Source organism: Mustela nivalis (genome assembly GCF_964662115.1).
Source record: "Mustela nivalis genome assembly, chromosome: 8".
Classification (NCBI taxonomy): Eukaryota; Metazoa; Chordata; class Mammalia; order Carnivora; family Mustelidae; genus Mustela; species Mustela nivalis.
In genome coordinates this window covers 24,179,060-24,202,936 of record NC_139027.1, presented here as the reverse complement: position 1 = coordinate 24,202,936, position 23,877 = coordinate 24,179,060, and the positions used below count along the sequence as shown (strand labels likewise).

General features: G+C 54.4%; 1 protein-coding gene across 1 annotated transcript in view; it reads left to right on the top strand.

The window, feature by feature from the left end:
• Positions 1-23,042, top strand: part of GALNT14 (polypeptide N-acetylgalactosaminyltransferase 14) — a 213,709-nt gene extending 190,667 nt beyond the window's left edge. Inside the window, exons 10-15 of the mRNA XM_082744351.1 lie at positions 2,104-2,230; positions 4,223-4,315; positions 7,839-7,922; positions 8,357-8,501; positions 21,208-21,327; positions 22,473-23,042. Coding sequence (XP_082600477.1) covers positions 2,104-2,230; positions 4,223-4,315; positions 7,839-7,922; positions 8,357-8,501; positions 21,208-21,327; positions 22,473-22,631 — 728 coding nt within the window. The 3' untranslated portion in view covers positions 22,632-23,042. The remainder of the gene's footprint in view (positions 1-2,103; positions 2,231-4,222; positions 4,316-7,838; positions 7,923-8,356; positions 8,502-21,207; positions 21,328-22,472) is intronic.
• Positions 23,043-23,877: the final 835 nt, after the last annotated feature.

Sequence of the window (23,877 nt, the reverse complement as noted above, 5' to 3'; positions counted from 1 at the left end):
GGAGGCCAGTACTAACAGGGTCTGTCTTTCAGAGATTGGCTTCAGGGACGTCTGATCGTAGCTGTGGCTCATCTTTCCATCCTACTTAAGTGTTCCCCATAGTCTCAAAATTGTTTTTCATTTGACGTGGATGGCCGTCCTGCAGCATGGCCCCTCGGTGAGGTGAAGCAGTTTTCCCCACGGACACGGCCTGGGGGCTGCTGCAGAGTCGGGGGCTGCGGACCCCAAGGCCAAGCTCTTCCTGTCTCCCTCCCTCTGTGTTCTTGCCGTCATTTGGAAGCAATCCTGAAAGAGTTCTTTCTTTATCCTAGCACACACACATTGTCCCTACCGTGTCCCCGAACTTCCTGGGAATGAGCTGTAGCCCATTTGGGACAGCACCTGGGCACGCAGAGAGCCAGGTGTCAAGAAGGTGATGGCAATGGGTTTGGTGTCCACAGAGCCTTGCCTGCAGCTCAGGTACACAGGGAAAGTCTGGTTGAGGACAAGTAAGTGAGAGAGCCGGTGAGGATCACGATGAAGACATCATGTCCAGATACCTGCTTGGGGAGCTGGACAGGAAGGAGATACAGAGCAGGAAGTGGAAAGAGAGAGAGAGGACCCAGGTGAAGGAACCCAGGGAGGTGGTGCCCAAGAAGCTGGAGGGTGCCATGCATGTATATGGTAAGAAAGCACTAGAATACTCACATCCTCCTTTCCTACTCCTGGACCCCAGCCTGCTTCCATGTGCCCCTCCCCCACACATGCAGGAGGAGTCACCCAGGGCATGGGTTTCTCCTGAGCCAGCCTGCCCTCCTATTTGAGCTTGACTGCAGAAGCACAAACCAGGCAGGAATTCGCAAGTGGGGAAACTGACGTTTGCCACCAGCGGCGTACCCTGTGGGATGCACGGGGTGCAGTCAGTAAGGAGGTGCACTGTCTGCAGAGAAGTTAAAGCCCTCACAACACTGTCGAGCAGTCACTGATATTCCCCTCCACCACTCTGGTCTGCCACTGCTTCCTCCCGGGGCAGGGGCACTGCCTCAAGCCGCTGAGGACCTTGGTCCCAGGGGAGAGAGGCACACCCCGGCCTAATCCCGGCTGCCTCTGGGGACTCCTCTCCTCCTGCAGCTGCAGCAGCCAACCAGGAAGAGATGGGCATGTGTGCAACATCCCCGCCCTGGGAGGCGACCCCAGCAACAGCTCAGCGGCTTCCAGCATTTTCTAGGCTACTGCCAAGACGTCCCCCCGCAGGCTATAATTCAGGCATCCTTACGGAGGGGCAGAATTGTGGTCCAGGTGTTGGGAGCTGCTCTCCTGGATGCCTCGTCCAGGAGCTTGCTGGGAATCCTGCCCATGGGTATTGCTGGCCAGTCAGAGTGTGAACCTCACCACCTCCATGACAGTCTCTTCTATCTGGGTCTGGACTGTCGCGAAAGTCTGCTATATTCTTTTTTTTTTTTTTTTAAGATTTTATTTATTTGACAGAGAGAGAGAAATCACAAGTAGGCAGAGAGGCAGGCAGAGAGAGAGGAGGAAGCAGGCTCCCTGCAGAGCAGAGAGCCCGACGTGGGGCTCGATCCCAGGACCCTGGGATCATGACCTGAGCCAAAGGCAGAGGCTTTAACCCACCGAGCCACCCAGGCGCCCCAAGTCTGCTATATTCTTAAACGGAAAATTCTTTCTCCTTGGTCCTTCCTGGTTCTTAGCCGCCAGGGTCATCTAAGCATGTCTAATCCATCTTCCATGTGTCCAGAAGCAGCAGTCTGGGTCACCCAAAGGCTGTAGCAGGGCCCTGCACCAGGCTGGTCCCCAAATATGGCCCTCGCCCCCCATGAATGTGCTCCTCCAAGCCAGTCCCTGTGTGTTTCCATATTCACGTGCATCACCCTTCCAGCTCTGAGTTATCATCAGCCCCGGCTGCTGAAAGGGAAACTGAGGTCACCCAGCCAGCAGAGCACACAGTCTGACTCTGGAGCCAGCTTTTGACCCCCAGTCCCAGGCTGGATGCGGCGGGAGGCCCTGACCCCTTCCTTGGGCCTGGTGCCCCCGATACTGCCATCCCGTGTCCCCTCCCCTCCGGAGAGCACAGAGCCGTGCTGAGGGGGCACGACTATCTTGCAGAAATCTCCTTCAGAGTGTGGATGTGCGGCGGCAGCCTCGAGATCGTCCCCTGCAGCCGAGTGGGCCATGTCTTCCGCAAGAAACACCCGTATGTTTTCCCGGATGGAAACGCCAACACGTATATAAAGTAAGTGCGAGTCCCAGGGGTTCTGTGGGGGCAGCAGAAAGCCTGGTGAAGGGTTGTGGCTGTCCCCAGTTGTCTGATAGGTTGGTAGGTTGCCTGAGTGTTCTGGGCGCTCAGGAGCCACAGTCGTGCTCCTTGGGACTCTGCCTAAGCAAGGGAGGTCGGGGAAGCAAGGCCCACCCAGCAGCAGGAGGAGGCGGTCTGAAGCTCTTCACCACGGACGTCCCCGCGGCTTGCCGAGGACTGCGAGTCACTGGGCAGCACTGTCCTGTCGGGCTTTGGATGTTTGGGGTTGTTTGGGTTTGGGGGAGAAGATTCCATTTTTGCTTCCAAGTTCCAGAAGATCTATAGCTTCCTCTTTCAGCCTGGGTCCCCAAGGGAAAGGTCACTGGAAGGATTTGAGAACGGGAGAGCACAAGCAGCTACTGCTCACATGCTTAGCCCTGGCTTCTTCCCTAGGGTGTCTGCACCTCCTGCTAGGGGACGAGATGAAGATCCTGGGGTCTCAGTACGTCCGTGGTGTCCACTTGCTCATTCCTGCTCTGTCCCTTTATACGGCTTCTGTGATTCCTTCTCCTTCGGGCTTTGCCTCTGTTTTGGGAACATTTCACGTATGTCCCTCTTTCCTCCAGCTTCTCACCTTTTCCCTTTATCCCCTTTGTCGCTCATCATCTGACGGCTTCGCTTACCCATTTACCCTTCTTTTCCCTTTTTTCTTTTCTGTCTTATCCATTGGGGGAGGGGGGAGCTAAGCATTTCTTCATTTGGGGCGTCATTTTCCTCATCTGTGTTCTTCTGTCCTCGGTTTTCACACATATGGGCGGGTATGGGTTACATCCTGACACGAGCATCCTGGGGCCGGCATGGCGCTGACCAAGGGGGAAAGTTAACAACACCTTTTGCAGAAACCTCTGGGCGAGGGTGGGGTGGTGAGAAATCCGGCGGGCACTGAAGACAGGGCTGCCTTGGGCCTTGGGTTTCCAGGAGGAAAACGTGAGCAGGCGACACTTGGTATAGAAGAGCGATGGGGACAGTCCTGGGCTCCAGAACATTCTCTGTCTTTGAGTCTGGGCCCTAGCCAGTGGGTCAAGCGGCATACAATTTGCTGATGGTGAGGCCCCAGGCAAGGAGTCAGCAGAGCGCTGGGAACTGCCTTCCCTGCACCAAGAGCAGGCTGCCGGTGTGACTGTCATTTCCGGTCCACTGGCTGGGACAGGTTTGCCATAGACCTCCACGGAAGACCTCTGCTCCAGACAGAACCGGAAATCTGCAGGGGCATGCCCTGTTGAATGAGGCCCCAGGGTCACGGATGTGGGCCCCAGCGGGGACTGCTCCTCCACTGCCCCTGGTGTCTGTTTTCTGATGGCCTCTTTCTTGCCCAGGGCTCTTCTGGTACCACTGCCTCCCTGCTCGCTGTGCAGGGACACACAGCCTCCATGGCAGTCTCTCTCGTTTTCCGTGACCAGCCCCAGAGCAAACACCTGATGGAAAAGCCTAGTGAGCTGGCCAGATAGCTGACAGTTGGGCTAATTACTTGGTTCTTGACACATGTACCTTGCTCTCGGACGCTGTATGTGACCGGCTGTCCTGCCCAGAGCTGGGACCCCAGCCTTTGCCCTGCAGAAAGGGGGAACACCTGGAGAGGGAGCCTGTGTGCAGAGGGAGGCAAGGTGGCCACTGCCGGCCCTGCCTCTCTCCTCCTGGTTCCTGGCAACACGGGCGTATGTGGTGTGTGGACTCTCCTCTCCCAGCCCCCTCCTCCTTTTTCTTTTTGAGCTGCAAAAGTTCCATTTCTGGCACAATTTTTCAGGTGTTACCTTTTGAGGAAGAGTTTGTCCTGTGTCTTGGAGTAAAGGCCCCTTAGGAGGTTGGGTGGGATGTGGCCGGGCTGAGCCCCGGCGGAGGAGAGCTGTTACTGGATCGTGGGGGCCCCTGGCTAGGTGATGCTGCTGCGTGTGCATACAAACTCCTCTGGGACACCCTCTGTCTCCCCAGGAACACCAAGCGGACAGCTGAGGTGTGGATGGATGAGTACAAGCAGTACTACTACGCTGCCCGGCCGTTCGCTCTGGAGAGGCCCTTTGGGAAGTAAGTGCCCCTTCTGGCTGCTTTGCACGGGGGTCAGGAGGAGCGCTGGCTGCTGACAGCCAATGTATCTGGTCGCCCAGGCAGGGGCCGCTCTCTTTCACGTCTTTTCTTGTTCCTGCCCTCCTGGGGATGCAGGATTTCAGCAGCTCTTGCAGAACAAGTGGCAACATGGGCCACTGCCCCAGGAGGTGATGTGTGCCTTGCACCATGGAGGGATGTTTCTTTTTCCATAAAGGTGGGGTGTGGGACAGGACGGACTTAGTCCCTCCAGCTCAGAGCTCCTCTTCCTGGCTCTGAGTTCCCCAAGGCCAAAGCACCCTCCTTCCTCCATGGAGCAGTATCCTACAGGTGTCCCCAAGAGTCGCGCTCCGGCTTCGTCCAGGTAGACGAGAACAGGGAAAGAATTCTGTGCCGAGGCCACAAAGGCTCTCCTGGGAGTGCTCCCCAGACTCTGAGAAGTGGGTTTTGTTGCCTCCATTTCACAGGACAGGAGACTGAGTTTTCTGCAGATTAAGCTACATGCCCTGATCGCATCACTGAACCGGGGGCATGAGGCTCTAACCACCCCTGTCCGATCCCCAAAACCATATGTTGCATTCTCCACCACAGAACTGAGGAGAGAAAAATGGAAACTTCATCTGTGTTAGCATCTGATTATTTGGAGGGACAACCAGTGGCCTTTTGTCATGCCGATGTCCCTCCGCCAGACTAAGGCTGGGGAGTGGATGGGTTTCTCCCCCCTACACCGTGTAGGGGAGCCTGTCACTGCTCCGGAGGATTAAATCAGACTCGGCCAAAATGGCTTATGTCTCTGAAATTATAACTCCGTGTTGTCGCCCGCAGTTCAGTCGCTCAAAACCTCACAAAGCATTTGTCCCGAGTCCTCGTCAGACTCCCGGCCCACGGACCACGGCTGTGGGTCTCCCTTTCCTCACCTCTCCCCACCCCTCCCTCCCCTGCTTGGTTTTGGCTCTCCTGCTTAGAGAGAGGCTTAAAAGACATCATCCTCAGATCTTTGGCCCTGTTGTGCATCTGTCAGCCCCTCAGGCAAAGTTTTCTCAATCCTGGATGCACCTGACTTTGTACCTTTCCCTCCTCCCTTCCCTGCACAGGCTGCTGAAGGTTCTGGAAAGTATCAGCCGGAGCTGCTAACACACCGTGGCCATCACTCTTAGGCAGGACCTTAGTAGACTTGTCAGTCGTGCTGCCTTTCCCGGCCATCATTGTCCCCAGTCCCCATTTAAAACTCTCCTGTCTCCCCACCCCTCCCCCCAAGTCCACCTGTCACTCACAGCAGATGACATCTGTTTTACAGCTGAAAGAGACGGCATTGACTTCCCAAGACAAATTGACCTGGATACTTTGCTCTCTCTGCCGCACTCTTCTTCCATCTCCTGAGACAGGTGTGCCCCCTGCCGTGTGAGACCCGCCCTCCACTTGTAACGGGCTGCCCTTTATCTGCATTCCTTCCTAAATCAACACTTGTCCAGCTCCCTCTGCCTGGATTCCTCCTCTTCTGCCTCCTGGCTCAGGGCTTCTTAAACTTTAATACACACAAATCTCCCGCGGCTTTTGTTAAAATGTGGTTGTTGATCCCCTAGGGTGGCATTTCCAGGAAGTTCCCAGGTAGTGTCTGAGGGCCTGTCTGGACAGAGCAGAGCAGAGTTCCAGGCCAGGCCGGTGCTTCCCAAACTAGCCTGCACCCTGCAGTCACCCAGGGGGCTCCGGAAGCTATGGGTGCCGCTCCCAGAGAACTGCTTGGGTCTGGGGTACAGCCTGGGCTGGAGAATTGTTGAAAGGCAGCCCCCTGCCCGCACTCCCCAGGACTCTGATATGCAGCCGGTGTGGACACCAGTGTTCTAGGAGACCCTGCCTTCTGCTGCCTCATCCCTGATCTGTCTTTGCTAATGCACAGTCCCCATCAGCATTTAAACTGATTCAGGGTCTCACATCTTAAAACTTAAATGATTTAAAAAGGAATAGGAGGGAAGAAAAGAAAGTGTGCACTTTGGGGAGCTCATGCCCCACCTCTCCTGAGTGTACTTGGAGACCTCCCCTGTCCCTGAGAGCCCCTTCCCGACCACGATGACCGTGCCTACAGTCTCCGCCTGCCTGGTCCTGCTGCGGCCTCACTTTTCTCTTTCCTGCCGTGTTTGTGGTCCTCCCCGAGGGTCCGTCATCGCCGTCTCTGTACTGCGCATTCCCCGTGGCGTTCACCACCGCTTCTGTACTGCTGACTCTTGGGTCCCTGTCCCTGACCTGGGCCTCTCATTCTGAGCCGTAGCCCCTTCCATCCCACTGCAAACTGGACATCTCCACTTGGACAACTCCCAAGCTGCTCCAGCTCCAATCCTAAAGGGAACAGCCACGGTGCTTCGAAACATGCTCCCCCGCCTGTCTCCCCCAACTCCAGGAACACTCTTCCTTGTGTCCTCTGGCCCAAGTCACAGGTCTGGGTGTCGACCTTGACTCTTCCCTCCCCCACCTGCCCCGGTCAAACAGCCCCTGAGCCCTGGTGCTGCGGCCTCCTTCATGCACGCAGCGCCAAGGTTTTTTGCTAAACACTGAACATTCAACTCTAAAGAAAAAAAACTGACATCATTCTTTGGCTCATGTTGCTTTGAGTCTGGTGAGGAAAGGTGGTTAGCGCTAAGAAGCCCAGTGTGGGCTGGAGGAGGTGAGGCTGGCCGAGCAGGGCCGGTCCTGTGGGCTTACCCAGGAAGCACAAGGTGCAAATGGGGTAAGGAAGGTGGTGGCAGGGATAAATGGAGGGACTTGACCTGTTCCCTTCTCTCCATTCCGCCCCCAACTTCCCTGCCTGAGAGCATGACCAGCAGCTGGCTGTCTGCAGCCCCCTCCCACAGCTCTCCCTGTCTCCAGCCTTGCCCTGCCAGACCCAATCGCCCCCCCCCCCCCGGTGAGATGCTCTTAAAGTTCAGATGTCCCCACGTCATGCTTTGCTTAAGCCCAGAACATACACACGTTCGTGAGTGCACACAACTCAGCCTCGCGCAACACTCTTCTCTGTTGTTCAGAAGCCCACCGTTGAGCACAATGCCTGGCACACAGTAGGTGCTCAATAAATATCTGATGAGTAAAGGTGTGACTGGGCCCCAGAACCAGCCACAGAAGCTGATTCTTTGAGGGTGGGGTGAGCAGGAGTGGTATTCTTTGGCTGCAGAAGCCAAAGAGAGATTTGTGGGTAAGTAGACTCAGGGCCCCAGTGGTGAATCAGTGACAGACATACTACATGTTCTCCTAGCCTTGTTTTGAAAGAAAAGTAAAACATCCCTGAATTCTGTTTTTGAATGAAAGCACAAACCCTCTGTGTCGGTACCACACCATTGTGAGCTCCTGCTGTGGTCTTCTGTAGCTCTTCCTGGAGCTCTGGAACTCTCCCTGGGTGAGTTTCTCCATCACCCTCAGGAGAGACATGCTGGGCACAGCATGTGCATTTGTCTCTCAGCCTCATTCCTGCCTCTGACCCATCTCTCTGTGTCTCTCCCACCCCGCGTCCTGCCAGCATCGAGAGCAGACTGGACCTGAGGAAGAATCTTCAGTGCCAGAGCTTCAAGTGGTACCTGGAGAACGTCTATCCGGAACTCAGGTACACGCCCTGCCTTCTGACTTGTCAGGAGAGACCCTCAGCTGACTGGGTCTGGACAAGGGACATCCCGTGGCCAGCTGGATACAGGGTGTTAAGTATAGGGAGGTCTGAGGAGACCAGTTGGCTCCCCTTATTCCTGAAATCAGAAGAGGAGTTATGTTCATCAGTAGCTTAAGGGCTGGAGGTTAGCAGCATTTCGCAGCTGCTGGGATTTGAGTCCCGGGTGTGACCTGAGGCTAGCACTGTCTCCGCGCCAGGCTCCATCTCCCGTGGTGGCTCCTGGGTCTCTCCTCACTGCCTTGTGCCCAGAGGCAGCTGCCAACCCCGGGCGAAATGTCCCTGACATCCTCAGAACCCTGCCTCTACCTCTCTAGTGGCTAGTGTCACTCAGCCAAAGGGCAGTTGGTTCTCACGTCTCTGTGGCTTTCCTCCAGAATCCCCAGTGATTCCTCCATCCAGAAGGGCAGCATCCGACAGAGGCAGAAGTGCCTAGAGTCTCAAAGGCAGAAAAACACAGAGACCTACACCCTCAGGTTAAGCCCCTGTGTCAAGAACAAAGGCGAGGATGTAAAATCCCAGGTAAGTAACAGGCGAGGGGGGCCAGAATGTGTGCGGGGACTCCGCCTCCGCCACCTGCTTTTATATGACATCAGGTGTCCAGTTATACCCAGAGCCTAGCCACAGGGCAGGAGAAGTACGACTTCCCCTCACTCTGGGACCCGCCTCACTCTACTGGGTTTCCAGAGGTGTCGAGTTTCTCTGAAGGACAGAGATTCTCCTGCAGTCCTCTTTTCTCTCTCTTTTCTTTGCTGGCTCCTCCGCCCCACTTTGATGGGTTCGTGGTGAGTGCTCACGAGGGTTCTTAGGTCACTATTCTTTTCTCTGGAACCGGTGTCTTGGAGATTTTATCCAAGCTTCCAGCTTTGGCCCCGCCCTCTCTTTGTTTCATCAATGCACAAATCCTAGTTTTTATCCCTCCACAAACTGATCCACTCACTCCATAACCATCTCTGTTCTCTGCTAACTGGGAAGACACGGAGATGAGTGGCTAGGTCGCAGGTCTCTGTGGGCCCTCGGGGGATCGAACACAGGAACAAGCAAGTAAGCAGCTGTTCTGTTAAACTCTGTCCTGGATGGAGTTCAGTCCAGGCTGCTCTAGAAGCAGTGAGAGACGGTCTTTGCCATATGCAGAAGAGTCAGGGACGTCTTCCTGGAGGATTTGATAATGAGCTGCATCCTGAGAAAGGAGTAGAAATGGGCTCTGTGAGGAGGGGGAGAAGGAGCAGCCCAGGAAGGAGAGCACGTGTGAAGGCCTGGGCTGGGTTGGATGGCTGGCGCGAGCCTGTGGCCACCGCAGCATTGTCTGTGGTTCTAGTGGATGGACGGCTACGAGCAGCAGCCTGGCCCCACAGCCACCTCCCTGTCCCACTCCTCTCCATGTGACTATCTTCGCCCGAGCTCCATGGCTCCAATCCCCACTGTCTGCCCTGGCTCCGTTTTCTCCTGGTCGGCCTTCCTTAGCAGTGGCATTGGTGAGGTTTTGGGCCCAATGGTTCTTTGTGTGGGAGGCTGTCCCTGCTCTAAGGCCCACCTAGCAGCATCCCTGGCCTCTGCCCCCCAGGAGCACCTCACATATGCCAGCCCTGACTAGCGAGCTGTCTCCAGGCTACACCAGACACCCCAGGGCCAATAAAACCACCCAGATTGGTGGGGGGGCTGGGTGGCTCAGTCGTTAAGTGCCTTGGGCTCTAGTCATGTTCCCAGGATCCTGGGATCGAGCCCCACATCGGGCTCCCTGCTCAGTGGGAAGCCTGCTTCTCCCTCTCCCACTCTTCCTGCTTATGCTCCTGCTCTCACTATCTCTCTCTCTCTGTCAAATAAATAAATAAAATCTTAAACAAAAACAAAAACAAAAACCACCCGGATTGGGAACCACCGTGTTATGTGGCCCGCCAACGCTCGCCCGCGAGGAAGGAAGACCACCGACACAGGATTCTTCTCTATCACGCTTTATTGAAGTGCACTTGGTTGAGGTTTGTAGGGTGATGGAAGCAGGAAGCGCCTGGGTAGAGCCAGGGCTGCACATATATACAGGCTAGCTGGGGCGTGTCTCATTCTGGGGTACGTGGCTCACTATGGTAGGTCAGCCTTGTTGCTGGGCAGAATAAGCTTAAGGCCACGCGTCCAACCACTTGTTTACGAGGCTCTCCGGCGCCATCTTGTAATGGCGGCAACGGGTTGCCACATCTCCCCCTTTTTCTTTTATTTTGCAGTCATGGCTAAAATCAGAGGAGTGTCCCCTAGTAAACATGTCCTCCTTTGCCTAGGGACGGGAGAGAAACGGAGGTACCCGTATGCAGACACTCATGACTTTCAGGGTGGCTCACCCTGTGCACTCCTAGGTGCAAACCACCCGCGGAAAATGCAAGGTTGTCTCTATTCGGGTGCAATGGGCTACTCAAAGCCCTCCGAGTGCAAGAGCACAACCTATGTTTCATTTAACATGCTGAGCCAAGCTTGGGGAGATGTTCCAGCCTCCATAGCGGCAAAGGCACGCGCTATGGCCACCTTCTCTCTTCTGCGAGCCCTCATTACCCTCAGAATTAAGAACAAAGCCACCAGTAGTCCTGCAAACATTAGCATGCCCATGACTCCTACTCCGAGAGTGGTAAAGCACAAGGTGCCTTGAAGGTTGAAATTTGTAGCGTTATAACGCTGTACCTTATTATTGATTTGTTTACAGGGTAAATCAAAAACACATTCTGGAACATACAGATGGGGTAATATTTTTGTCGCGTTTGTGACTGGCATGGGGATGGGCCATGTTCTTGAAACGGCCCAAAAGGTAGCTCCCTCAACTCTGGTCAGGCAGATCATCAGCACTATCAGCATCTCCAGGGTTGGAGTCCATGTCTGCTTCTTTGGTGTTGTCATCGGTTCTTTCATCCAACTTTCGCGTCAGTCGTGATGGCACCCACACCGGATCCGAGCGGTCCTGTGGAAAAACACAAACAGCTCCCCTGGATCTCCTAATCACGGGATCCGGTCCATACCATTTGTTATCCAGGATATCTTTCCACATTACACGTTCCTTTATGGCCTCAGCCTCTTCTGCGTGTCTATCTGCCGCACTTTTGCCATTGGCATCCAGAATTAAAAAATTGATAGTAAAGATTGCTAGGGATAGGCGATCTCGAGGGGTCATAACCGCCTCTATTCCCCCTTTTTGTTTTTGTATTAGTTCTTTAAGCGTGCGGTTAGCGCGCTCAAACCCAATCCCTTTCTATCATTTTTCAAGCTAGGACTGACTAGCTCTGATTCTCTCTGCAAGTATTTACCTAGGCCTTTGCCTGGCATATAGCCTTGTTTCATCATCAAATCTTTGCTCTGTTTGGAATACGTTCCCTCATTAGTCAGAATTAGATTTAATTGACTCTGGACATCTCTTCCCCAGAGATTGATGGGAAGGTCCAGTACGAACGGCTGAAAAGTCCCTTTGTTCCCTTCCATCCTCCAATGTAGAGTTTTTGCACTAATCTCAGGTGTGTTTTGATAGCCTAGCCCCTGTAATGTTTGAGAGGCCTTTTGCAGCGGCCAATTCCTTGGCCAGAATCGTTGGCTCATGACGCTTCGGTCGGCCCCCGTATCTATTAGACCGGTGAAGGCCTTTCCTTCTATCTCCAAACTACACATGGGGCGACCTGTTAGCTCCAAAGATAAGTAGGCCATATCGACTCCAGAGGATCCAAAGCCCTTATCTCCTCTGACCTTATTTTGGGCGGGGAAACGGTCATGCAAGGATGAGAGAACTACCAGCTGGGCTATTCTGTCCCCAGGGGCAATGGAGACAATGCCAAAAGGTGAGTGACACATAACCCTAATTGTACCCTGATAGTCTGGGTCAATGATCCCGGGGAGGACCAATAAGCCCCTCATGGTGCTGGATGATCGGCCTAAAACCAGCCCAGCCGAGCCTACAGGAAGAGGTCCTGACATGTCAGTAGGAACCGCTTGTATACCCATACGAGGGGTTAAAACCAGTCCGGCGGTGGCGCAGAGGTCCAGCCCCGCGGAGCCTGTCGTGGCTCGTCGGGTGCTCTCGGCGGCTGAAGGATCCCCTCCTGAAACGCCCCATATATTTTCGGGCCCTGAGGGCGTGGGCCCCTCTGCATGTTTTTTGACTCCGGGACATATGGGTTATTTATAGGTTGTCCATTAATGTCTTTTGTGGATCTACACTCATTGGCCCAATGTTTCCCCTTCTTGCATCTTGGGCATGTCCCTGGCTGCTTGGTATTTGGTCCCTTTTCCCTGAAGCCTTCCTTGTTAGGACAGTTTCTCTTTACGTGTCCCGGCTGTCCGCAAATGAAGCAGCCATCACGTCTCCCGTGCTTAGTAGCCGCTATCATAGCTCTGGCCAGTCCTTCATTGGTGAGTGGTCCTCCTATCTCTCTGCAGGCCTTTAGCCACGCATCTAAACCTTTTCCTTTCCATGGTGTGATTGCTCGCTGGCAATCCTTAGTGCATTGCTCATAAACAAGCTGTTGCACTAGAGGCATGGCCTCCTGAGCGTCTCCAAAAATTTTTCCAGCTGCCTCTATCATTCTAGCCACAAAATCTGAAAAAGGCTCATTCGGTCCTTGGATTATCTTAGTCAGGTTTCCTGATACCTCTCCCCGTTTAGGTATCATCCTCCATGCTCTTTTAAATATTTCTACGATCTGCTGATAAACAGGCACCGGGAAGGCCGTCTGGTTATTAGCCCACTGTCCCTGCCCCAGTAGCATATCAGCAGTCCAGGGTGCTGTGTTTGGTGTACGAGCATTCACTCGCGCCTGATTATGCGCGGCTTCTGTAACCACTGCTCTATAGTCTAGATACTGTCCTGTGTTTAGGCACGCTCGAGCTATCTCCCCCCAATCATTTGGTGTCAGGGCTGCGGTGGTGATCCTATCCAGTAAAATTAACGTATACTGTGCATTGGGCCCCCAAGTACGGGCGGCCTCTGCTAAGTCCTTCAACTGTTTGTAGGGTATGGGCTCATGATATCTTTGCTGGTTTTGGTTTTCAAAGACAGGGAACGCAACAGCGTCCAGCGGGGTGAACTCGGCAAGGCATCTGAGCGTTTTTCGAGAGAGCCTATGGGCCCCTCCGTTCTGCTTGCCTGGATAAGGCGGAGGCGGAGCTCTTGCTGGAGGCGGCAGTCCGTATCGCTCCTCCTCATATCTAGCCGCCTCTTCCTCTAACTCCTCCTCCTCGTCCTCCGTTAGTGAGTCATCTCCCGAGTCCCTCTCTTGCTTTACACTGAGAGCGGCGAATTCCTCATAGAACTCATCTAAACTCGGGTAGATGGGTGCACTGGGGGCGGTTGCCTTATGTCCTTTGTGCTTACTTTTATCATCTGTTTCCTTTTGTTTTTCACTTCCTCTTTTATATCCCTTTTCTGACTTCTTCATTTGTTTTTTGTTTCCCCCTTCCTTTATACTACTTGATTCCGAAAGGCTGTCCTGATGTTCCGCTAAAGCACGCCTGCCCTTTTTCAGATGCTCTACGTGTTTTCCGTCCCGTAAGCACGCATGTGCCTGTATGGGGCTCACGAAGTCTGGATATTTGCACTCACGTATCCAAAAGCAAAAAAGCAAGGCTACAACTGCAAGGACAATTATAGCTATAGCAGCTACCCAAGGCTCAAGTGTCCAAAATAACATACCGGGGAATACTTACCGGCGCCGACCACTTCGCATGTAGAGTTCTGAATCCTTTCTAGGCTCCCCGCGGTGTCCGCCGAACTATCCCGGGTTTCGGCACCAGCTGTGGCCCGCCAACGCTCGCCCGCGAGGAAGGAAGACCACCGACACAGGATTCTTCTCTATCACGCTTTATTGAAGTGCACTTGGTTGAGGTTTGTAGGGTGATGGAAGCAGGAAGCGCCTGGGTAGAGCCAGGGCTGCACATATATACAGGCTAGCTGGGGCGTGTCTCATTCTGGGGTACGTGGCTCACTATGGTAGGTCAGCCTTGTTGCTGGGCAGAATAAGCTTAAGGCCACGCGTCCAACCACTTGTTTACGAGGCTCTCCGGCGCCATCTTGTAATGGCGGCAACGGGTTGCCACAGTGTTAGGTTCAAACCCTAGCCTCTAGTAGCTGCCCCCCCCCCTGCCGACACATCACCATCAGACCATTGTTCTCCACCTCAATGCAGTCTCCAGGGGCCCCCGTGGCCTCCCTCAGAAACACACCCCTTAGCGTTCAAGGCCACGCAACCCTGGCCTCCCACTCGCAGTGACTTTTCCCAGACCCGTCTCTCTGCTCCAGCAGGACTTGGGAGGGGCTGCCTGAGCTGGACAGGAAAAGGGGAAGCCAGCGGAGGTCTCGGTCTGGCTTTAGGGATGGTCACAGGCTGGGAACGGCACTGTTTACTCAGGTGGCATTTTGTAAATCGTTGTGAAGAGCTGAGGCATGTCCCTATCTTCTGAAGCCGTGTGTGGGCGAAGCCCACATGTCCCCTCTGAAGCCGTGTTCATAGGGGATCCCAACGGCCAGAATGTTGTCACCCTCCACCCCCCGATCCCTGAGATGGAAGCTTGCTCGACCTGCCTTCAGCAAAGCAGTGGCTTTCCTGGTACTTAATGCACAAGGAAGTAGAAGGAGGGGAGCCATAGTTAAATCTGGGTCTCTCGGGGAGGGGCTCTCCAGTCTCCAAAAGATGCCAGGCCTTTACTTAAGTGGAGAGTCAAAGTACCCATTGTACCTGACCTTCCAATGGCACGAGAAAGGGGAGGAAAAGCAGTCATCCGTGGGAAACTAAGGGTGATCCTAGTAACAGTCTTTGAGTGAGCCAAGAGTCCTTTCTAGATGCTAGGGCCAAGCCATCACTCCTTCTCGCTTTGGAGAGAACAGTTGAGTTTGCGCAGCAGGAGTGTCAATTCTGGGAAAACGGAAGAAGACTCTGAGATCGATGTTCCGTCCGCTTGCACAGAGGACAGTGAGGGCCCGTGGTGCTCCTGGCCCCTGGCTGTGTGTCGGGGGACAGGGAGGGCCTGGGCTGGATTAGACTCAGCTCCCTTCTAAAGCGGCCCATGGCCAACCGCGGGGCTGGGATGCACGTCCAGGTTTTCTGAAAGTGTAAACCCGCTTTAGACAGATAGAAATCTACATAACTATTTCTGCTAGAATAATCCCCGCGTGTACATGTGTGTGCATGTGCGTTTACACATGCGTGTGAGCCCTACACCCTTGTAGGGCTGACCTGTCTACCTTTCTCGGCCTTTCAGTAGCTTCCCTCCTTCCGGCATAAGAAAGACAGTCCCGTCTTTGTGCTCGCCAATCCTTTCTGCCACCGCGGTCGGCCTCCAGGAGTTCTCTCTCTCTCTCTCTCTGACCCTGCTCTGCCTTCTTGGCCCCTCCTACATTTCATTTCTCCTCTTGCACAGCCTCTTGGCCTGTCCAGAGCGGGTCTCGCCCCTTTGGGCTCAGCTGTGTATAGTAGGGACTCAGTCTGCCTTTGGGAGGACTGATGCAGGGTAAGATCTACCCGGATCCTGCAATCCAGTTCAGGCCATTTGGGTGGAGGATTCCGGGGTTCCGAGATATCTGGAGTAAAAGAAAATCACGGGGTTCAAGCCAAGAGCTCAGAATTGTGCTTCTTGCTGGCTACGTGCTCTCAGGGGTGTGTCCCCCGCCGGCACATCGGTGTCCTCATTGCTGAAATGAGACAGTCAGACCTCGGCCTCGGATGCAGGTTCACACCCCTGCCCCACCCCCCGCCCATCCATCCCTACCCCTGTCTTACTTCTCTTTCTTGGCCGGCTTGTCAACCTTGGGAACAAAATGTTTAATCTTGGTGTGTACAGAAGACATCGGCAGGCTCATGCCTTGGGTGGAGTACAAGAGAAATACATCATCAGTTTGCAAACCTGCTGAGCCCAAGAAGCCTCCAGGTTAACGAGTTTCCCCTTAACTTTATTGGATTCTCTGGAAGAATATGTGTGTGAAAGATGGAAGGAAGACAGGTGTACCAATCTCACTGCTATCCCCAATTTAAAGACAGGGAGAAAAACAGAAAAACTTCACAGTGTGTTCATCTACCTGCATTCCGGGCAGTTTGGGCTCCTGGCTTGGGAAGGAAGCACATGGGCAGCTGGACATTCGGGTGGGCAAGAGAAGGTGGGCCTCCTTCTCCAGCCCCAGCAGCCACTCTCCAGCTCAGCAGAGGACCCAGCATCAGATGTACTGGGTGTGGGGTTTTAATCATACGCATATAAAGTGTATCTGACAGCTTGGGTTGAAGGGATAGGATGAACCAGAAATAAAAGACCCCAACAGCGAGTCCAGGAAAGGTCCCAGTCAAAAGCAGGAAGCATGTCTCTGAGCCCGCTGAGTCACCCTGCTGCTACTGGTCAGCAGGGAGAGGCAGCAGTCTGTGTCTGTGCAGCTGACATTGTCCCCAGACGGTGTGTTTGCATGGTCCTTTGGGAACTGGTTGCACCAAGAGGCTGGCTGAACTAAAGCGTAGCCACTTTACGTTCCAGACACTGTGTCTGAAGAAGGCTGCGGGGGTGTGTGTGGCCGTCAGTGTGACCTAAGTTCTTCAAGGCCAGTGGTGGCCCCAGAGGCTCTAGGCTCAGGTTCAATCTCACCGAGAGGGCCGGGTTCATAGTCAACCCTGTGGTCTGCTCCTGGCGTTGCCTAGACTGACCCCTGCTCTCTCTTCCCTTCCATGAAGTCGTACTCGCCTCCCAGGATCACTGTGAATGTGAAGCATCTAGAACCAGAGGCCCTCAAAAATGAGCGGGTTTGCCCATCTAACCACAGCACACCCAGCAGTGTTGCTTGGCATTTGGGGTCTTTTCCCCGTCGGGTGTAGTTCCCCACACAGAAGAGCGTGTGGACGGGGAGCTCACCACCATCAGTAACTGACTCAGGTTTATGTGTTCATGAAAACACAGCCCCTGCCTTCTCCCCACGTGTGAATGTTTGCCCCCTCACCCAACCCTGGCTCCTCCCACGTGTCACCAAAGCACTGTCCCCGGAGACTGCGCCGGAGCCAGCCACTGGCCTGCGGGTTCCACAGGCCTCATCTGGGTTAGTTATCCCACGGCCCTCCGAGCCCTGTCCTGTTGGCCCCGCCGTCTCACAGATGCGGTAAGTGAGGCTGAGAGAGGTGGACCCGCTCTCCCTGGGTCAGACAGGAGGAATGGCAGGCCTTCCGCTTCTAGGGACCAGGCCCTTCCCACGAGGCAATGGTGTTTCAACCCCAGCGCTGTTGGCATTGATACCAGATAATTCTGTGTTGTGGGGACTATCTGTGCACTGTAGGGGTTTGCCAGCATCTCTGCCCTCACCCGCTGGGTACCAGTAACACAACCCTCCCCCTAGTCATAGTCATCAGAAAATCATGCCTCCAAATCAAAAAAAGGCCTCCAAACATTGGCACATGGTGGGTGGACGGACAGATGGACAGATGGTTGGATAGAAAACAGAAGCGAGATCAGCCCAGTCGAGAGCTGCTGCCTCCGGCTGGGTGCTGGTTGCCAGGCGGGGTGCTGCGGCCTGCTTCATCCCAGCCCTCAAAGGCTACATCTGGCTGGTATTGCCCAGAGAGGAGTGTCCTGCCCCCACCTGCCAGGCCACTCCCTCCTCTACACGCAGGGGCCGTCCTCCAGAGTCTCCCACTAAGCACAGAAGGCCGTTAGCCTGTCCAGCCTGGACCACTGCACCCCATCGTTGGCTCCCCTCTTCCAGGGCAGGGGCAAAGGAGCTAGAGGACTAGGAGTGAACCTTCTCCTCAGCCCCTTACTGGCCTGTCCGTTAGAGGGTGAGGCTGCCCACGCCGCCTCTGGGTTACCTCCCATGGGTAGGGCCGTGTCTGTGCTCTGTGGGCCGGGGAGGGCTGTGACTTGGCCAGACCCCCCTAATGAAGCCGTCAGCCCATGGCCCAATGTACACTGATCCCTGCCGGGCCAGCCTGAGCAGCCCCTGCTACCTTCCTGAATCCATTTCTGACTCTGGGATTCATTTAATAAACCCATTCATCACAGGCCATTCTGGAGGCCTGACAGGCTGCAGAGTGGGAATCGGGGAACCTCTCATCGCTCCCTGCCCCCACCTGCTTCTGTGTTCTGCTTCCCTCGCTCCTGTCTTGCAGATGTGGCCGGAGAGCTGTGTTCCTCTGAGAAATTGTGAGGCTGAATTAGTTCACTGCCAGTAAAGCACCAGCTAATGGAAAGTCCACTTGGTGTAAAGGCTTCCATCCCCCCTCTCTGTTGTGTGCCTCCTCCCCTTGGGGATCTTAAGGTGATTTCTTCCGAGCCCAGCCCCAGCCGGGTACCATCTGCGCTCCTTCCCGAAAGGCATTAGTGGACGGCACGTCTCAGATGTCAAAAGAAGGACCACTCCCCTCCCACCGTCACAGCACCCCCCCACGTCCAGTGTTTAAAGCCCCTGGGTTTTTATAGAAGAAGAAATGCCAAGATGAGATTTTCAGAAATTGTGGTATATTTCAAGTGTTTATGTTTAATTTATGCTTTTAACATCAAAAAATACAGAGTCAGTGTATTGTAGTAATCAAAATAATTACAGGATTTATTTTTCGAATGCTAATTCATGGCTCACAGCAGCTGTGTGGGGGGTAATGGGTCGGAGAGACGGACCTTACCTTCTTGCCACATCTCTGACTGTTTAGGTTCATTTCTCGACAACGGCAGCAATCTAAAGCTGAGGCTGGTTGTATATGGTGGGCCCGGGCAGCCGCTGGCTCCCTGGCAGACCTGCCCTTGGACTTGGGCCTGGGCTTCAGGCCTCTCTCACCCCTTCCTGTACGGAATTCTCTGGACCCATACCCAAGACTGGCTCCCACCTTCTAGATCACACTCCTAAAGACCAGAGCCCCAGAATCTCCCATCCAGATGGCCCGAGCCTGATATCAGGCCCTGCATAGATCTCCAGAGGGCACAGTGTGCCCCTAGCACACACTTAGGCCCAAAGGGGGCTTTTAAAGGGGAGTGGCCAAGCGAGCGTGGGTAAGCATATAGGGGAGCTGATGATGGGGCGTGGAGCCAGGATGGGGAGAAGAGGGGAGCAGGCCCGGGAAGCCAGCTGTGTGTGCCCCTCTGATGCGGAGTCTGAGCATGTGGGCCTCCATTCCTACTCTTGCCCCGTGCCCATCCATATTGGGGAGGGGCCTGCTCTCTGCTCTCTTGGCTGTCCCCTCCCTCATCCCCCACACAGGGTGTGACCTTTGTTTCCGGTCTCCTGGGGCTACCAGTGGGAACTGGCTGGCTCTCTGCTGTGGAGGTGGAGGTGATCTATAGTGTTCTTGTTTACAACCCAGAAGAGGGAGCTCGGGGACAGACATTACCTGTGATTACACTGGGATAGAAGGAGCTGGGACTCTGGGGGCAGCAACAGCAAAGGAGCCAGAGAGAGTCGGTCAGAGAGAATTGTATAATTTCTGTGAGCCTCTCATCATGCAGAATGGGAACGATAATAATAATACCTATTTGGGATTCTTATGAAGGACAGGATTCTTATGAAGATTAAAGTCATCTGTGCTAAGCCCCCAGGACAGTGCCTAGACATAGCCAGTGCTCAGGAAATGCTGGCCGTCGGTAACAAGCTCGTGATTACTGCGTCACCTCTGTGCACACAGACGCCTTTGCCTTCCAGCTAATCCCGGAGGGACGGAAATGTCATGTATAGCGTGGTGATGTTCAAGTCCAGAGGAGAACTTCCTGATACGTCCCAAGGAGTACATTTCATTACATTTAATATTAAAAAATTTAAATAGATCGAGATCTAGAACTAGATGGTAGAGTAGCCTGTAGCCATCTCTAGGCTTCAGGAATTCTCAGCTCACAGCCAGTATTGTATCCATCTGTATTTCCATCCCCCTGTCCCCCAGGGAGTGCCTTCTGGTCTAGGTCTTCTCCCAACACTGGCAGTTTGAAAAGGGACATGAGAATACACGTGCAGGACAGTGGCTCCCCCTAGGCTGGTGGCACCATCCAGGTGTCAGGGACAGAGAAGGTCCCAGATCAGGAGAGGCAGGGTTCTGCATCCAGGTGGTCCGGTGAGGCAGCAGCAGGACACAAGCCTGGGGGCAAGGAGGGGGACAGGCCAGGGCACAGAAAGACATCGAAGATGTCACCAGATGGCCGAAGTCAGGAGGGGTGCGGGGGCAGGAGGGGGAGGCTGCCGTGAGCTAGAGCATGTGCAGAATGAGGAGCACATGACAACAGTCAGCTTACGGGACACGTGGCCCATAAGAGCAAGGGCCCCAGCTAAGGGACCCTTTTGTCATTCTCGGGCCAAGGAGAAGCAGCTGACCAGCGGCCTGGTCCAGGGGCTGAGGGTCAGCTGGGCAGCAGGCGTGGAGTGGAGAAGGTGCCCAGCACTTGACGGGTCCTCTCTGCAGCTCTCCCCAGGGTATCCAATTCACCGGTCACCTTCTTTGCCCCATGGTAAGGCTCCTACTTCACAGCCTGGGAGAGATCTTATGGAGGCTTCCATTTTTGTCCTTCTGACCTAAGAACTCAAAATACTTTGGGAGCCTTAGCAGCTTGTCACTCTCTGATCTCTGGCACTGCATGGAATAACCAAGAAACATTCTTTGTAATGACCCTCAGAGGAAATGCCCCTTTCCTCTCCCCACACTCCTTGTCCATGGACTTTCTCAGCTTCCCTCCTTGCAGGGGCTCTGGGGCCCAATGTTCTGTTCTGGAGTGCTGGAGTGCACGCCTCTGCGGGGATCATGTTCTGCCCCGTGACGTGCTCTCCCTCTGCCCTTCCTCCACTCCCTCCCTCGGCACACTCCCTCTTACCTCCCTCCTCACACCTGCCTCCTACCATAGCACTCCTGTTCTCAAGCCACTCCTTTTCAAGGAAGGGACATTCTAAAGACAGCTGGGGGTGGCCTGCCGGGCAGCTGCTTACACTGTCAAGGGTGGGCAATAGACACACATCCAGAGAAACTAGAGACCCCACGGCTGGGCTGGAGCATTGTTCAGGCTTCCCCTCCTCAAGCCCAGAATTGTTCAGCAGCCCCCAGAGGTGGCCTCTGTGCCCAGGCCAGTCCCCTTCCCAGGTGTAGGGCTGGGGACTTCAATAAAAACATGATCTGGGAGTTTCTGGGTAGTGGGTCCCATTTTCCAAGGCGACCTTGTTGACAGTCTCTTCCTGCTGGGACCTCCAGTGCTTTTTACTCTAATTCTCACATAGTCCCAGATGTGTCTCACGAGGTTTCCAAGGATCCTAATATGAACCTTCTGGCCTCTTCCCCTCCAGATATGGGCCTTCACGTACACGCAGCAGATCCTCCAGGAGGAGCTGTGCCTGTCCGTCATCACCGTGTTCCCAGGCGCCCCGGTGGTTCTTGTCCTCTGCAAGAACGGAGATGACAAGCAGGTGAGAGCTCGGCGGGTGCCCTCGGGGCGTGGTCGCCTTCAGTGACAGGCAGTCCTGTGTAGGTCCAGGTCTCATGTGCAAGACCAGGGAGAAACTCTAGAGGTGGAGGGGCTGATCAGAAAGGGGCCCTTCTGGTTAGGGGGTGCACCTGCAGCAGCAGTCAGCTTGGCTCTGGATGCCTGTGGACCTGGCTGGGCCCCAGGGGGCATGTGTACCTCATACTTGCCTGTCCAGTGCCTTCACCAACCTGGCATCCCTGAGCAGGAAGGCATAGGGACAAAGCCTTCAGGACCGCAGGAATCTTGGCCTTTGGGGGGCCTTGGGCCCTGGCAGGATGTCCACTTTGGGTGTGCCCTGTGCCCTGTCGGGCCTAAGCTGTTGATCCCATGCAGTCACCTGCTCCCTGGGCATTGGCATTAAGGAGACAAACATTCAGATGCCATTGTCTGGCTCACCGGCTGTGTGACACTGGACTTAGTTTCCTTCCTCTCTGAAATGGAGGTGATGAGGCCCCCCACATGGGGCAGCTGTTGAGAGAGATTAACGGAAGTGGGCCATTGTCCCCGTGCCGTGGTGGTTCCCCAAACCATGTTTGTCCCCTCCTTCTTTGTCACGTGAGGTAAAGTCTCGGGGGGGCAGCGGCACAAGACCCCTCTCTCTGTTTGGGTCCTTTGTGTGCCGAACGGCTATGGAGGAATCCAGGCTGCTGGCCTCAGGTGCTGCCCAGAAGCCCCTCTGCCTTCCTGCGCCCCTCCTCCACTGGCTCCCACATCTTCCCGACGTGCAGACACTGGCCGCACATCGTTTCTTTGGTTGTTCCCATGACTCACGTGCTTCTTGTTCTCTGGCCTATTGCTTGGAAAGTTATTAACTTCTAATGAGTTTTCCTACCAGACATAATGATTTTGCTTTTACTTTTTTATCCAAAAACAAAAAAAACAAACCAAAAAACAACAATAATGCCTGGAAAAGCAATTAGTTGCAGTTTTATTCCTCCACGAGACTGTGAAAGTCAAGTCTCTGGGCGACCCTAGCCATGTGCCATAAACATGCCTGATTGTTCTGGAACTCCTGACATCATGGGTAGAACCTGGGCCCTTAGCCAGAGAATCCTGGTTCATGCTCTCTCCTCTCCATCTTCTCAGCAATGGACCAAGACGGGCTCCCGCATCGAACACATAGCGTCCCATCTCTGCCTAGACACGGACATGTTTGGTGATGGCTCTGAGAATAGCAGGGAAGTCGTGGTCAACCCGTGCGAGTCATCACTTATGAGCCAGCACTGGGACCTGGTGAGCTCTTGAGGACCCGAGCCGGAACCAGTGGAGCTGTGGGTGCCGTTTCCCCGGATGCCTAGCAGACTGGAAATCAGGCTACAAGCAGCCCACAGCTTCCGTAGATGCTCTCAACGGGGAGGTGGAGGCAGAGCCCCCGGGCAGGAGCAGATGTCTCAGGGAGGATGGAGGAAGGGATTGCAAGCCAAGTGGGGCTCAGAGACAGATACCCGTGTTCTCCATGTTGTTCTGTTCCAGTCCTGGCCTGATCGGCTCCTGCCTGAGATCTGGGGAGAGAGCTCACACGGGGAGTGTTACGTTGTTCCCTTTCCGACAGAGGAGGCCAAGGAGAAAAGCATTTTTTGTCACGAGGCCAGGACTAAATTGAGAGAGAAAGAATAGCGGTTGTTTTCAAAACAAATAAAGGAACCTTAGAAGTTTTCTCTGTGCATCTCTTTGTTTCCACTAGTGTTAGCACCGCGCTGAGCTGAGTTCTCCATTCAGAGGGAATGCTGGCTGCCATGACAGGCCTTGTGACCTTAAAAAGACACACAACTTCTCTGGCCCTCCATCTCCCAATACGTCACATTGGGGAACAGGAGCGGATCCGTGGTTCTTACCCAGGATTACAGTCTCTCACCTGGAGAAATCGTGTCTGTTCAGGGCTCCAGGTTCCTGCTTCAGGAGATTCCAGTGGGGTCCAGACTCCCCCGCTGATTCTTTTTTTTTTAATAGTTTTTTTTTTTTTAAGATTTTATTTATTTATTTGACAGAGAGAGAGAGATCACAAGTAGGCAGAGAGGCAGGAGAGAAAGGGGGGAAGCAGGCTCCCCGCTGAGCAGAGAGCCAGATGCAGGGCTCTATCCCAGGACCCCGAGATCACGACCAGAGCCGAAGGCAGAGGCTTAACCCACTGAGCCACCCAGGCGCCCCTCCTCAGCTGATTCTGATGCCCCCCTCCGCTCCCCGGTTGGAACCACTGCCCTAAATGTCTCCCTGGGCCCTCGTGGTTTTATAGTCTGTGGCCACTAGCCGGGTGTTTCTTATTCTAATAAATCCCCACTGTGTCCTGGGAATTGGGTACTGTGTTTGCCCACTCTTATTAGCTAGGGTTTAAGAAAAGAACCAACCCAGGGGCACCTGGGTGGCTCAGTGGATTAAGCCTCTGCCTTCAGCTCAGGTCATGATCTCAGGGTCCTGGGATTGAGCCCCACATCTGGCTTCCCACTCAGCCGGGAGCCTGCTTCTCCCTCTGCCCCTCCCCCAGCCCGTGCTC